Source organism: Pelophylax lessonae (genome assembly GCF_965119305.1).
Source record: "Pelophylax lessonae genome assembly, chromosome: 2".
Taxonomy (NCBI): domain Eukaryota; kingdom Metazoa; phylum Chordata; class Amphibia; order Anura; family Ranidae; genus Pelophylax; species Pelophylax lessonae.
This window is the reverse complement of record NC_138769.1, coordinates 670265260-670282263: the sequence shown is the minus strand read 5'-3', so window position 1 is coordinate 670282263 and position 17004 is coordinate 670265260. Positions and strand designations below refer to the sequence as shown.

Sequence of the window (17004 nt, the reverse complement as noted above, 5' to 3'; positions counted from 1 at the left end):
AATATCCATGCAACAAATTTTCCCTGTGATACCAAACTAGATCTTTAGACAACAGCCCCTCATTCAGCACTCCAGCAAACTTCAGCAAAGCAGGCCCTCAAGTCACCCACCTGAGGTCTTAACACTCCCAAGCACATGGCATGATAGCCTAAGAGGGCATCAGCCCCCTTAGGCTGTATTTCTCCCCTACAGGAAAAGACACGGAAGATCAGTGTCTCAGAGAATTTACACAGACCCCCAGCAGCCATCTGGGCCACCTCCCAGGGATTGGCCCAGGACTGTATACATATTTTTGCTGCCCATTTGCCTTGCTCTACACCTATGTCCCAGAGAGTTCCACAGTTCTCTAGAAAGCAGAGAAAGCAGAGAGCGCAATCAAACCTGCAGCAAAAGAAACACCAAACAGACCAGAATAATCAAACACAGCTACACTGGGTATAGCGAGCACAACTAAATTTGCTTAACAACAAAACAATGGCTCTACTGGATACAGATGGGAAAGATATGTTTCTATATTGCTGTTTTTTTCCTTGATGAATTGGGTATTCCTTACAAAGTGCAACTTTACCACATTCAATAAGTTCTAGGGAAAATTCCCATGGACAATGCAAATTCCCTTAAAAATTGAAGAGCCAATTTGCCTTTAGTAAGTCAACCCTAAGAATTAGGCAGAATTATCCACACCCTCAACTTTCCCCGCTCTGTGCAAAGGCTAAAAAAAGTTTTGATCGAAGTTCCACATTATTGCTGCTTTACTTTATACTGTTTTCATTAGGTCAACAAATATAACATAGTTCATGTTTTGCAAATTGCAAAAATAAAAAAATTACTCAAAGTGAACAAGTAAATACTTGATATTTTAAAATATTTTCATATTTTTTATTGGTATTCGCAAGCACTGCATTTTTTTTGCTTAAACGGTACAAAAAGCTAACATTTTTGTTGTTTTAGAGTAGGGAAGGGTTATTTTTGGCTGCCTGTATCACACTGGGGAGATTTTGTTTTGTGTCTTGTCTTGGATATGCAACAGGAAACTAGAGGAAGTCACTCCAAAATGAACGGACTTCCCAAATTAGAAAGCTGTAGCAGGGACTGGTGACCTTTTTGGATTTCCTTTACCTCCTACTCTGGAAACAACTCAACATTTTTGGAATTCCCTTTTATTTTTGGTTTGTGGTCACCAGAATAAATGGGGTGGGGGGGGGAGCGGGAATATCCTCAGTGGGTATATGATCATCATTAAAAACTTGAGGAAGGGTTTTTGCCTGCTCTATCCAACACAAAAAAATGCCTTTACATATAATTTAAGTACAGTATGTGCAGTTTTTGGGAAAACTTTCACAGATGTTCCACTATTACTTTATCTTTTGACTTTTATGAAACCATCAAGTTATTATAAATCAGTCATTAAAACAGAAAACACTAAACCAACAAAATGAACCCAAAAATAATTAATTTATTACTTAATTAATACAAAATATATAAAAATAATAACCACATTTTTAGGCAATTAGATAAATGTACTACTTTAAATTGTACAATCAAATGTTTTCTTTTTCACATAATAAATATAGAGATTATACAATTCACATTTGTAAACATTTTTTCAGCCAAAACATCAGTGTATAAAAAAAAAACATGTAGTCTGATGCCCTTTAAGAATTGAAGGCTCGATTGCTGTGTCGATGTCTTTAACATCCCAGCCAGCTGTTGGTGGCCAGGACCTGGAGGATTCTTTTTGACTCAATGCTGTACTGGAACTGTGATGTTCCTTGGAAGAAGTAAAGAAGATCTGCAGGAAAGACACACAATGGTCAACTTTAATAGAAATATCATTTGACTCTTATCTTATGTGGAAGTGCATGTAATTCAATGTCCAGTATATGGCACCCCCTATAACAGTGATGGCGAACCTTGGCACCCCAGATGTTTTGGAACTTCATTTACCATGATGCTCAAATACACTGCAGAGTGCAGGAGCATCATGGGAAATGTAGTTCCAAAACATCTGGGTTGCCAAAGTTCACCATCACTGCCCTATAACCTGCAATATGTCCTACTAAATGGCATTGCAGCATTCACAGAACACTGAATAAGAAAAATAAAAACTTCCGCGCTATGGACTAAATGGATAGATAAGTGAATAAATGAGTGAAAAAAATGTGTATAAATAAATATTAGATAGATAAAAAATATATGTAGTAAATATATAAAAAATATATATATATAGATATATCTAAATATCTAAAAATAGGCTGCAGCCTCCCTGGATGATAGTCCGGAGACTATGCACTGGATAAAAAGGAATAGGTGTGATGGCGCTGCCTATATAATTTAGATATAATAGAGATATAATGGACTGTGATTCAAAGTGCCTTAAGCTAAAAACAATAATGTGTATACTCAAACAGTAATATATTCCATAAAACCTCAATTAAAGTGCAAGTGCAAGGTATAAAGGTGCCTACAAAAAAATTGGAAAGTGACTGGTGCAATAATTATATGAGCAATAAATAATATTGATAATATTTAACATGCAATATTAATGTGCTGAAAAATATGGTGCTATATAAAGTGAACTGTTCCACTCATACCACGTGTTGATATGGGGAATAATAAAAAGTGCCAACAGAGCCAAATAGAAAAAAGTTTTTTTTTAAAATACAGCTTGCAATGTCCAATAAGGAAAGATCCAGTAAAAAAGTCTATATCATGTGCGGTGACTTCAAAAGCAATAAAAAAAGCTGCAGCATTTCTCAATCCATCCCTGACTTTGTCCAGGTGATTATCATTCAGGAATTAGAGTCAGGAGCAGCGGCCTGGGGAGCAGCAGAGGAAGGTTTAAATATCGGGAGTGAGCTGAGTGGATCCCTCGGAACACACCTAGGCAGGAAGGCACACAGGGGACCATCCTAGGGTATATCCATACCAGGACCAGCCTGATCCTAGGCACACGCCCTCCATCCAGGGATAGGAGGATATCGCTAGGTTGCCAGACCCTTTAAAAAACACCCGCTCTATACCCCTGTGTGGGGTGGGTGTCTCTGGTAAGTGTGCAATTTTACCAAAGGAATCCCAGCACCTTACCACCCACCACGGGGTCACCTTTTCACCTGAGTGTCGGTTTGTTCCGAGTGCTGTCACCTTTATTGCTTTTGAAGTCACCGCACATGATATAGACTTTTTTACTGGATCTTTCCTTATTGGACATTGCAAGCTGTATTTTAAAAAAACTTTTTTCTATTTGGCTCTGTTGGCACTTTTTATTATTCCCCATATCAACACGTGGTATGAGTGGAACAGTTCACTTTATATAGCACCATATTTTTCAGCACATTAATATTGCATGTTAAATATTATCAATATTATTTATTGCTCATATAATTATTGCACCAGTCACTTTCCAATTTTTTTGTAGGCACCTTTATACCTTGCACTTGCACTTTAATTGAGGTTTTATGGAATATATTACTGTTTGAGTATACACATTATTGTTTTTAGCTTAAGGCACTTTGAATCACAGTTCATTATATCTCTATTATATCTAAATTATATAGGCAGCGCCATCACCCCTACAGAACACTGAATGCTTGCATTGTATCATTGGAAGTTAAAGTTTCCTTTTTTACCCAGACTCAGGTTAGTTCAGTTTGAGCATGAGTTTCCACACTTTGTACAGACCCGGAAAAAATTTCTCCCCATGGGTTCCAAGCAGGTATACTTCTTTTCAGTTATGTTTCTTTTATATAAAGATTTCTAGTTATTCTAACGGGTAGTTTTATGTGGGTTTTTTTTTTTTTTTTTTTACATTTTTAATGTATTCAAGTTTAAAAACAGAACTCTTATATTTGTTTCATTTGTATAATATTGTTATTATAAAAACATTTTGTTCAAGTTGCTTGAATGACACTGTTGCAAAAGCATGCTGGAAAAGCCCAGCAGAAGTTCTTCACTTTCTGTACTAAAGTATGTACTCTAATGTGGGCTCACAGCAGATGTTTCTAAGCTGTTAGAAACTGACTGAAATCAATTCTGCAGTCTTTGCTGTAAAGTTTGAAGCAACACCGTTTAGTACTGTCTGATATTTGTCTTACCTTCTCTTAGGCCCCTTTCACACATGTGGACAATTAGTCAGTTTTTCATCCATCCATTGACGGATGAAAAACAGACATTAATGCATCTCAATGGAAAAACAGATGTAACATCCGTTTATATCCGCTTTTGTCCACATCAGTTTTTTGGAATGGGTTAAAGCCCTATTTTTCTTCAATAAAAAACGAATCAGACAAAAAAAAAAAAAAAGAATGCAAATGTACAAACGGCCTGTTTTTGCATGAGAGAATGGCTCTGGGACTTAAGTGGTTAAGGACTCTAGCTGGCAGATGTAAAAACAGATGTAAACTTCCTACATTTTTTCTTTGAAAAAAAGTGACTGAACTGATCCAACGAACAGTCCGCATGTGTGAAAGGGGCCTAACAGTTAGGCCTCTTTCACAAATGCAGGCCGTTTGTCAGTTTTTCATTCATGTGTTGACGGATGGAGAACGGACATCAATGCATCTCTATGGGAAAAGGAATGTAAACAGATGATCATGCATTTACATCAGTTTACATCTACATGCATCAACATCCATTTTTTTTTAATTAATCAAAGCCTTTTTTTTGTTCTATTAAAAAAAAAAAACAGAACAGATGAACAATGGATGTAAACAGACAAACAATTTGTTTTTGCATCAGTTTTTGCATTGGTAGTGGATGTAAAAAAATCTGATGAGAAACTAATGAGCAGCTGATGAGAAACTGATGCCATTTTATGTAAACTTCATCCATGACTGAACTGATGAAATTAATGGTCCGCATGTGTGAAAGGGGCTTTACATGCTCAGGACAATCTTTCAGGGGTTAAATCAGTACTGCATGGACCGGGATGAGTAGTGTAAACCCAGGAAAGCCTGTCCTGAAAATTTAACTGTACAGAAAAATCTTTATGTATGTATAAGAATGAACACATTCACTGTATAAGCACCTAAAGAGGGCAGGGATGGCTTGTTTTAAGAATGTGTAAATAGTTTATTGGCCATAGCCTGGTTACAGGTGTACTCAAGGCCTAATCCCCTCTGGACATTATAAAAATGCCAATAGCATTAGCCGTAGAAAGCTGTAGCTGTAGAATTTGTTTTGCAGCATTTTCAGCATTTTTTTGTGTTTTTTAGCTTTTTGTTTAGCAAAAATATACTCCCACAAAAAGCTTTTGGCTCAAAAACCCTCATAAACACCAAATAACTGAGTTTTTTTAGCGTTTTTAGGCTTTTATCAGAATTAGAGCGTTTTTGCAGCTGAAAAGCCCCTCTTAAAACCCACTTGTTTTGTGGGGTTTTTTTTTTACAGCCAGAAAATGCCCCTGCCAAAAAAAAACACTGAAAAAAGCCTATGTGTAAATGGACACATAAGATGACATGCTGGGGATTTTACTGGCTGCAGAAAAAAATGTCTGAAGCCACAAACAAGTCTGAAGTCCCAAAGTAAACCTGTCTGTCCTACCCTTGGCTACCAATCAAACTAAAGCATTCAAATTCCAACTGTATAATTTGGTTAACACAGCTTCTGTTGAAGGCAATTTTAAGCACTCTTTTTGTTGGTCTATTTATATTTGTGTTATATGAATCATACAGAGTGTATCATGGTCATTTCAAATTCACAGATTTGTGCTCAAACAAAGGCTCGTAATCATGTTTACCTCTATAATAAACCGCAGCATCAATATTTGGACTCATTCCTGGAAATCCTTTAGCAATGAACTTTGGAAATCCTTCATCCATTGCTTTTTTGTCTTCATCATAACTGAAAAGGAAAATAACACCAATATAACTCACCAGCTGCCAACAATGAATGTATAAACTGAATACCAGCCAGGTTAGATTTCAATACACAATACTGTCACGTAGCCAGTTCTGTTTACTGGAAGCTGGCTATGTACAGAAGATAAATAAATAACACACAAATACACAGTGGGGTGGATTTACCAAAGGAGTAGAAAAGGTTCACTTAGATTTAGTTTTTTTCCTCTGTGTCCTCATCAAATGGACTCCTTCATGAGGGTTGTGTTACATGCTCATTATATTTTTACTGTGACGATGTATTAATGTGTTCCATTTTCACTTACACATTGTTATCATCCTTTAGGCGCTGCACCTTTATATTGTCTTTATCTATGGATCCATCATATCCTATTGTGCTGGCTGCCCTGTTCTCAATTCATTTTGTATTTTCTAGCTCTTTTCAACTGAGAGGTGCTGGTCTTGGGCCGGTCATCTGTTTATTTGTATTGTGAACTAGCGCGGCTCTTTAGTCCCCCTTTTTTCACTTAGATTAGTACATTATGTGAAGATATGTTCACTTTGAATACCCAATCTGCTAGGGATTTAAACAAACACAGTTTTTCCTTGCATATAGTTGGATGATTGAAGTAAGCACATAGGGATTTACTAAAACGGGTGCAGCTCTACATAGAAACCAATCAGCTTCCATGTTTTTATTTTTTGCTGATTGGCTACCATGCAGGCTGCACCAGATTTTGCACTCTCCAGTTTTAGTAAATCAACCTCATATTTGCTTTTTATTCCTTGCTGCTTCTTTAAATCAATCTGTGTGGCAAAGGAACATAGAACTGCAGCTGTTTATGGATGGAAATATGAATTCCAAAATTATGTATCAGTTTGGGCATGCATGGAGAACTTGCATCTCAGGCACTAGGAAGGCCAGTTTGACCAGGAAAGGTGCGTACCTGTGAGACTGACATAATCAAATGGAATTTTGCTAGTTCTAGGATTGTCCTTGACAGACTAATCGGTTGCCTTCTTAGGAGTCTCTCAAATGCTTGCAAACCTTAGGGAAGATAGCTCTACAAAGAGTTATTGGCAAGTGCAGTTGCACTCATTTTCCCCAGAGCTTAGTAAATGTAGTAAAGCATCACTTTGAAAAGATCAATCAGGTGCAAGGAAAAAAAAACATAATTTTTGCTTGCACAGAATTGGTTGATGGAAATCAGCAGAGCTTCACCACATTTACTAAGCTCTGGGGAAAATGAGTGCAACAGCACTTGCAAAGTTTACAGATTATTTGTCTTTAGTAAATCCACTCCATTGTGTGGCAGCAGCTTTGCAAGTTGGGGATCTGCATTCAAGGTCCAAATGTATAGTAGAAGGGGGGTTTGATATGTGGTAGGAGACAGCAGGCTAGGGTTCATTTGTAGCGTTTATTGCTATAGACAAGCTTCCTAAATGATGTCATGCTGGAAGTACTAATTATGTTTTTTGGATGCTTGAAGCACAAAAACACTAAGTTGGAAATGTGACCTGCCTTGGGGACTCTCACTGCCTGTACAAAATATCTTTCCACTCCAGGAGAAAGTAAAGGGAATACTGCTTTTTTAAAAATGAATATATGTGCAGTTTTTTATTGTCTGGATTATTGATAGTAGACAAAGACCAAATTCACTAATGACTAACTAATAGAAAATATTTTCCTTTAAGCCTGTCAGAGTCCCGAATTATGTAATACCATATTCATTCTGGCCGTTGCTAGTCTCTGCAGTGTCGGGGCTCAGAGTACCATAAGTACTATGAAACGTGTGTAAGCTTTTTAATGTATTCAACAGGGCAAAGGTACCAAAACCAATAGCCACAGCTGATAATTTTGCTTATCCAGAATTTGCTAAAAACTTTCTACATTATTCCAATCTGCTCTACAACAATTTCCTTTTGCATCACACACAACAGATATGCTTTATGGGAGCCTGTCATGATAGTTGATAGCTATATAGTTTTTGAAACTTTTGAAAGTTCTGGGGCAGTCATCATCATCATCATCCTTGCATCACTAAGTGGGAAGTACAGTAGCTGAATCTAAATTGAGCTTCTAAACCAGTTGGCAATGGGCAAGTCTCCACCTTTCCTTAGACTACTTTGTGTATATTAGTTGACCTTTTGTTGGATTTCACGGCAGTCAATCACCCCAGTTGCATGTTAAGTGTTATTGATGAAATACTCACCTCCAGTACTTATTTTTCACAAAGAAGTAGGTCTTCCCCAGGTGCTCCACATGGACGGCTGCATCGATTTTCTTAATGTTTTTAGGTAATTTTAGCTTGGTGAGGCTTTTAGCTCCTTCTGTAACATCGAATCCATCAAGAGTCCAATATTTGTCCCCTAATTGTAAAATGCAACTTTATTAGATGAAATTCACACACTATTGCAAAAACAGACAGATAAGTCCAAAAAAATCACAATTAAACTACATTTTGGGTAGTGATGAGTAAGGTAAGTATATCACCCAACATCAATTCCACTAAACATTAGCCTGGTCATTAGCTTTAACCACCTGCTTGCAGTCACTTTATTAGGCAAAAGCTACACTCAAGATTTTTAGTAGCTGAATTGTACTGTTTTAATTGTAGAAATTGATCACTAAACAAATGGAACAACAAGCTCCCCATGGAGTAACGATCAGTTTAGTATGATACTCCAATTATGTGAGATTGATCATCTTCAGATGTTGTTGAATGCTACAATTGTGGCAGGTTAGTGAGATGGGGGCCAAATTGAATATCATGTATTTGATTACTGTTCATTTATTACACCTGCGTTGTAAACTCCCAGCTAAATGCCAGGCTGCTTAAATCTAGTAAAAGGCATGTACACACCAGTGCTCCAAGTACAGCCACTATGCTCCATGTATGCGATGCAATGACCACTCTGTGATGATATTTAAAGGGGTAATTTACCTTTTCAGAAAAAATAAGAAGGTGAACTAACACCCTACACCCTCCCGCCCTCCAACAACCTCCCCTCCCTGGTCCCTGCTGTACTTACCTCTGTGGGTGATGAGCTATCAGTGTCCATGCAGCTGGTGTAGCAGTCCTGGGATTTGGAATCCCCACTCTTCTTCCCCTTCTTTCTGTAGGGCTTGCAGAATGGATCAGAGTGATTCTGATCTGTCAAAGTGGTCACATGCCAGTGTAGACCAACCAGAATCACTCTAATCCAACCTGGAAGACCTAAAGAAAAAAAGGGGAAGAAGAGTGGGGATTTGATATCCTCAGACCGCTACACCGGCTGCATGAGCACTGGCAGCTCATCACTCACAGAGGTAAGTAGTGCAGAGACAGGGGTAGGGTGGGTGTATGATGTTAGTTCGCCTTTTTATTTTTTCCAAAATGGTGAATTTACACTTAAGAGAAGGCTAAAAATGCATCCAATAAGAACTAGGAGTGCATGCTCAAGACACTGAACGTTCATTTCTTACGTCTAGAATAACTTTATAATATTATTATTATATAATAATTTATAATATGATTTTATAACACTGATGATAAAACAAGTCCTCCCTCTTACCTTTAAATACAAGAACTTCTCCAGTAATTGGATTCTCATAAGCTGCATCAATGTCATTGGGTAAAGTTGGCCACAGGTTCTGGATAAAAAGCAGATCAGCTTCACCCCCTCGTGGATGTTTACGCCATATAAACCTGTTTGGAAAAAGCCAACCATTAACATTTTGTACACTTTTGTTTGTTAAGGCTGAATTATCGACGCCAAAACTTTTATCTTAATATATTCCTTAATATTCACAGATGTTTTAGTTCTACTTTGTGTGCAAAAAAATCAAAAAACACATTAGAAAATCTGGTTATACCTTATAAAAGTAACAGTGACATCATCAGTGTAATAGCAAAAGCCTGTGCAGAGAGCAGAGATGTGGGTGGGACCTAGGAAGGTCCACCCAATACAGGCTGCCTGCAGAAAACTACATGAAGGGGCGGATACTAGACCAGTCACCCTGCACAAGGAGAGAGAGCAGCAGTGATTGGTCTTTATTAGCTCCTGCACAGAGGCAAAGTCTTACACTGGATTTCTGCACAGATCTGGAAAAAATACACAAAACACTGAGGTTCAAGTAAGGACACACATGTTTTGTATATGGACAATAATTGCCTATCCCAGGGTTCAGCTTTAAATTACCTTTACCTTATATTTAACTGCATTTACAGATGTGTGCATGTGTATGCTTGTGTACACAGGTAGGGGATAAATATTCAAGCAAGTCAGAGATATAACTCTTGTGATTATCTTTACATTCCTGGAGTGTTTGAACTATTTCTGTTTCATCTCTTAACCTTGCACAAACCTTATGTTACTTTCTGAACTGTCATGCAAATGGGAGAACCCATATTTCATGTAATATACCTATCCACATTGCAATGTATGTCATGTAACCTTCAGGTTACACCAATAGGAAGCACAGCTTGCTTACTTGATTATATTTGCTGAACTACACAACGGGGGATGAACCAACATTTTCCAGTCCTCCAGACTGTCCAAGATGCAAATTGAATTGTCTCTATTTTTCTATCTTAAACAAAGTGATTTTTTAACACAACTGTATTACTGTTCTCATTAGTTGTCATCTTAAAGAAATACACAGCTGAGCTCATGAAATTTTTTTTTTATGCATTCTTAAATTATTAAAAATGTGCTGTTTTGTTTATGAAGGTGTTTCATTTACACCCTTACTTAAAGTTACTTAAAGCTGAACTCTAGTAGTTAGAATGCCTTGCCAGCATAAGGGCATGCAGTTGACATGGCAGAACTTGTTGAATACTAGAGTTCTTATGGACTCCAAATTTCAATTCTAAATTGGTGCCCAAAGAGCAAATTTCAAAAAAGAGTGAAATAAAAGTATTTCTGCTCACACGTTAAATAATGGTTCTTATAAATTAAATAATCATATCTGTACTTAATGACTATCCCTTTAGCATATTCTGAGAGAACTCCCTTTGGTATAGCTCCACAGCTAGGCTCATTTACCTGTTTATAAAGAAAAACATTTCTCCTCTGAGAGTGGTCACAGCATCAAACTTAAGGTTTGGGTCACATTTGGAAGGGGTGGTGGGTCCTGTTGGCTGAACTTCATCTGAGGTCTTGCCTAAAATAATAGAAAAAATTTGAAGAAATAAAAATAATGAATCCTATGAATAAAACTGCAATGCATTTTCATATATTGCGATTCCCTCTCCAATTCCATTAAAATGTAATACATTACTTAGAGATTTTCTTACCATAGAGATATTGGATAGCATTGATGTCATCCTGAGGAAGCTTGAACCGGTTGGGGTCTGTGTTTGGGTAATTGGGGTACATTAAAGCACCAGGGTCTTCAGAGTGGTGAAGACCAAGTGAATGTCCAAATTCATGAGCCGCCACCAAAAACAGATTATATTCTAAAATAAAATAGTAAAATGAGTAAATTACAACCTCTATAAATTGATAAAAACTACTAGCAAAAGTAGAATTTTTTTTACAATAAAGTGTAGCATAGAATGAAAAGATCTTTGTATTAAAGAATACAAAGTTTTCTGCACTAAGGACTTATCTATATCTTTTTTTAGTCAGATTTGTTTCTTTAGGCTTCTTTCACACGGCCGCTCCGTGTGAAAGGTCCGCTGCGGTCCTTTTTTTTTTTTTCCACGGAGCGGATGACATTTCTGTCATCCGCTCCGTGTGCCCGCATATCATCCCATCCGTTTGCGGATGATATGCGGACATAATGTAAGTCTATGGCATTGCATTTTTCCTTCCTTTCCGTTTTTTACACGGAAGAAAAAATAGGGTTCTGTTCCATTCGTAAAAACGGAACAGAACTGAAAGGAGGAAAATCGGATGTCAGCGGATGGTATTCCGCTGACATCCGCAGTGCCATTCACTTACATTATGTCCGCATATCATCCGCAAAAAAATAGGATGATTTGCGGACACACGGAGCGGCCGTGTGAAAGGACCCTTACTGTATTTTAAAGACAAAGGCTTAATTTGCAAAGCTTGAACACAAGGATAAGGATCTTTACTTTGGGGCATGTAACATATTTTTTAAATTTCATTTGACTCTGAAAGAGCTGAAAATTTGTACTTTCTTTTTTTTAAATAAGGATCCTTAACCTGGGGCTAGTTTCCTGAACAGAACCTAAAGTAATCCAAACATGTTAGGGATAAGATAGGATAAGATAACAATAACATAACTAATGTTACATAAGCCAAAAATCAGCATGTATGGGCAGAGTAAAAATGTCTGTCTCCGTGCATATATATTATTTATTGACACAAGGTTTGTACAGTATAATAATCTATTCATATCATATCATTTAGAATACACAGTATACATATTGTGTATATATATATATATATATATATATATATATATATATATATATATATTATCATTGGTTTAGAACTCAACATTTTTTATAACCTACCTTGGCTGTTTCTTGTGAATTGTTCATCATCATCAAAGTGAGCATCCCCCCCAATGCCGTTACCAGGCTGAAAAGCATGAGCTAACACCCCATTAGGTCCATCAAATGGAGAGTTATCACTGTGATCTACAAAAGTCAGAGGACACAAATCAACATCAGACATGGACATTTAAAACAACCAAATACATTAATTCTAAAGAGAAAGGGTAATGCTGTTACCTCCAACTACAAACTTGATCTCAATATCGCATTCTCCATCATAGACTCTGGTGAAGGTCAGTGGGGTGACATCACTCCACACTTTTAAAGCTCTTGCCAGGGAATTCTCCACATCTGCCTGAGGCATGTCTGGTGTGAAATTCAAAATCCTTCAAAAAGAAAAAAGATTTGAAATTTAACTTGTTCTTTGTTGTATGATATTCTCATGTAAATTACTGTTTAGTTTTAATATATTTTAATCTCTTTTTAAATCATTTTGATTCTGCTTTAAAATGTTTTCATCTTTGTTGTATTCTCTATGACACTAATTTGAAGATTCTTCTACTCCTAGTTTTTTTCAGCCCTTTAGCTGTCTTGATTAGAAATGCTGAAATTTCAGCCACACGGAGATGTAGAGAGTAGTAAACTTACATTGGGAAGAGTAAGAGTTTTTTTTTTGGACAATAATAGTAACAGTTGCATTTGCAGTACTAGTAAAAACTCTAAACAAGAGTCAAATCATTTGCAAAGGCAAGAGGTGAGTAGAGTACAGAAATGCTGCTCCATTGCCTAGGGTCCTTATTCTATTTTATTCTATTTCTGGCTAGGAATTTTTCCCAGTAAATTAAAATTATAAATCTTGGGTTTGTAAGGATAAAAAATCATAAACAACATGTGGGCTCGATTTACTTAAGTGTGAGGTTAAAGTAAACTGAAGATGGGTCTAATTAAGTACTTTAAAATGGCATGAATTTGTGTTTACATCTAAATATGTGCAGAGGAATTTGTAAAAGGTAAAGACCTCATCATAGAATTGGATGTTTGAGGGAAGCACATTATTTTACTAATCCATATGGTAGATTCACTCCACAACTTAGTATATAAGAGTCATTATTAAATTCTAAACTAACAGTGATCTCCCAGCTAGAAGTAATCGTGCTGTCTGTGTGTTAGATCAGGGGTATCCAAACTGCGGCCCGTGGGCCAAATGGTGCTCTTTACTTGCTTTTATCTGGCCCTTGGAGCACTATTCCTTCCACTGACACCAAAGACAGGGTAATATTCTTCCCACTGACACCAACAACGAGGTACTATTCCTCTCACTGGCACCAGAGATGGGGAACTGATTCTCCCACTGACACTAATTATGGGGCAGACCACCAAGCCTATGGCATTGTTTACTGTCACTGATGCCAGGGCATTTTCTACTCCCACTGGCCAAAGTCCAGCCCCCTAAAGTTTAAAGGGCAGATAACTGCTTCTTTGTTTGAAACGTTTGGAGACCCCTGTGTTAGACAGATGAACCTCCCTTTAGCTATGTTATTAAATATATCTAGATGAAAAAAATCTCAAGAGGTCCAGATAGTGGGCAGACCAAAGATGCTGTCAATGAAATATATCTCTGCGGTGACACAGTTAGCATGACGAGTTAAGGCTGCAGGCATTTAAGAATTGTTAACTGATCCAGCCATTTCAGCCATATGGGTTGAAGAACGTTTCCATATCTGTAGGCCTTCTCAATATCTATGGCCAAGTTTTTTAATGAAATGCATTGATTGGCTGTAATGGATTTTCTAAGCCAATCACTATTATTTTCACACATTGGGGTGTGGCACCTATACAATTACAAAAGTAGGTTTTGTAAAAATAAACCTCTGATTGGTTGACACAGATTAGTGCACTCTAGTTTTTTTTTTTTTTTTCTTGTCTGATACTCGTAGGCTGCAACTATTAGCTACCTACTGATTGTAGTATATAAATCAATGACAAAGTAAGATATTTACTTGTAGGTCAGGTCTGTCTTTTGCCAGGCAGTGCTTTTTGGGACTGTAGAGTACTGGCCGATGTCATGGACTCCACAGCGAGGCTTCTCCATCATTTCTACAGTCTTATGATCCAATTTTCCAGTTACATTCAGACCGAAAAACTTCTGCATTTCTTCGAGCTTTTCAATGAAGGGATTTTTGATATTTTTCCTCCCAACTTTGCCCCCAGTAGGTTTCAGGTCATAAAACTTTGTTAGATATTTCTGAAAACATAAATTACCAGAGCTATTGCATTGAAATCAATTAACGAAATCTAACAGAGCTATTGCGTTAAAATCAATTAATGATTATAAGTAAAAGACATTTAAATAACAAAATAAATCATTGATCAAGGGAAACCCTCATCCAAAATGTGGAATCAACCGCAATAGATCACTAATTACGAAGAACGGATGAGGGTTTCCCTTGATGCTCCAGCGCCTGCCTAGGGAGCTACTGTGCTGATGCTATTCTGTGCTGAGGTGGGTCCTATACAGTGAATGCATGGCTTTAGAAGTTATTCTTGTAGATGAACAATGTGTAAATCTATGGATAGTATGTAAAATGTACAGTTTTTTCCTAGATGAGTACTATATGGTTTTCAAGAGCCCTGTCGAAGCAAAAGTTGGCGAAACACAACGGTACATGAAGACCCATTGCATCAGCATTCATTCTTGGTGTATACAAATACACAGTAAATCTGATCAGCACTAATATTTTTTTAAATATTGGAGGCATACATATCTGTATGAACTATTTTTATCTATGTTATCAAATAGATTGTATGATTTTATAGTACCAAATGTTTGCTCCGTGTGGGGCCTGTACAGTCCGAAAACTCTGCTCGGCTCAATTGATTGTAACTTCTGAAATTTCTTTATTAGGCAAAATGCACACGCATCTTGATTTGTTTTAATTTTGAATGAAAAATGCTACTGCCAATGCTTCCTGATCTCTGGCTCAATGGAAACAGCGAATACCTTTCTGCTTTGGGAACAAGCATTCTCTGTGATGTCCTATTGTCTATATTCCTTCCCTGATCCACTCTTTTTTTATTAAATACATGATGTTGGAGACACAGGATTAAAATATGTCAGAATACAATGGCACAGTGGGGAAGATTCCTCCACCCAACTTGCTTGTTTTGATAAGGGAGTCTATTACTTTTTTTCCCATCAGCCTGCTGACTAATTGGAAAAAAAGACCTATCTAGGCCCAGCCTTAGTTTTCTTTTTCCTGTCTGTGTCCCCATGGGGAGATTTCCCTTAATTTCCTCCTCTAGAGTTGAAACAAAAAGGGGAAAGATACCTCTTAGGTAGTTTTCACCAAAACAGAGACCCCCTTTAAAGATTTACCTTAATTTCCCATTCTAGTGACAGCTATAACACCCCACTGACAATGGCCAATGTGATGGTGGATCTACCCAATAGAAGTAAAGACAGCAATAAAAACTTGACAAAAGTTATAACCCCTATTCTATTCAAAACTCGAAAAGCAAATGCAAAGGAAAAAAAAGCAGTAGGCAAGAGTTATTTCAGTTACTACATCCCTAGCATGTGTACTAGATTAGCATTCTAAGTAGAAAATATTACCTCTGCCAATTGTGCGTATCTGCTTTCTTGGTCATCTTGTGAAGCAGCTGGGAAGGCAGCAGCCAGGGCTGCACAAGACAGGAGGAGGAGTAGAAGACTTGTCATTCTGCTGAATGGGATGTTTCCTCAATCTGAGGTTGTATGCTGATCCCAGACTGCACGGTTGTCTTTATATAGCCCATCCATGTCTCATAACAATATGAGTCATGTTAGTCTTTCCTAATTACCGTAGCAAATCATGGCTTTGAGCCAAAGAAAGTGACACAACATCAGTTAAGTAATACTTAAAAAATCATGAGCACTGTGTAAATGACAGGAAATGCATTGCCCCGAGGCTTCCAGGCAGCAATGCCAAATAAACTGCTTACAAAGCATAGGTGATCCCTGGCACTACATACTGTATAACTGCTGGAGCTTATACCATGGCAATGGGAATTGCCAATGGGGCTACTAATGATGAGCCAGCACTAAGTATCATTCGGGAAAATCCTTAGTTGAGTTTAAACTCATTAAAAGTATACATACTTTGCTTAATCACTGTCTGCAAAGTCAGACTTTTTAAAATATTTTGTGTAAATGAAAAATTGGTGAATGGAATCCAGTTTTTTAACCACTTGCCACCCAGGCCAATCCTGTCACTTCTTTCTTACATATAAAAATCATCATTTTTTTAAAGAAAATTACTCAGAACCCTCAAACATTATATATATGATTTTTAGCAGAGACCCTAGGGAATTAAATGGTGGTTGATGCATGGTATTTGCACAGTGATTTTTCAAATGCTTTTTTTGGGAAAAAAGTTAGCCCAATTATTTTTGCATAATGTGAAGAATGATGTTATGCCAAGTAAATAGATACTACACACTTTAAAATTGCGCACACTCGTGGAATGGCACCAAACTTCAGTACTTAAAAATCTCCATATTCAACGCTTTAAACATTTTTACAGGTTACTTGTTTAGAGTTACAGAGGAGGTCTTGGGCTAGAATTATTGCTCTTGCTCTAATGTTCACGGCAATACCTCACATATGTGGTTTGAACGCCGTTTACATATGTGGGCGCGACTTACGTATGTAACAAACAAACAAAGAGCCGGGGGGG

The 17004-nt window shown here is 37.3% G+C and overlaps 1 protein-coding gene across 1 annotated transcript; it reads right to left on the bottom strand.

Moving 5' to 3' along the window:
• Window positions 1-1570: 1570 nt before the first annotated feature.
• LOC309545985 (matrix metalloproteinase-18-like) lies at window positions 1571-16053 on the bottom strand. The gene is made up of 10 exons (XM_082245450.1): window positions 15903-16053; window positions 14290-14534; window positions 12527-12675; window positions 12308-12433; window positions 11117-11278; window positions 10866-10983; window positions 9393-9526; window positions 8051-8207; window positions 5738-5841; window positions 1571-1792 (listed from the first exon to the last, which is right to left on the bottom strand). The coding sequence occupies exons 1-10, from the start codon at window positions 16005-16007 to the stop codon at window positions 1692-1694; spliced, it is 1401 nt and encodes a 466-aa protein (XP_082101576.1). The 5' UTR covers window positions 16008-16053; the 3' UTR covers window positions 1571-1691.
• Window positions 16054-17004: the final 951 nt, after the last annotated feature.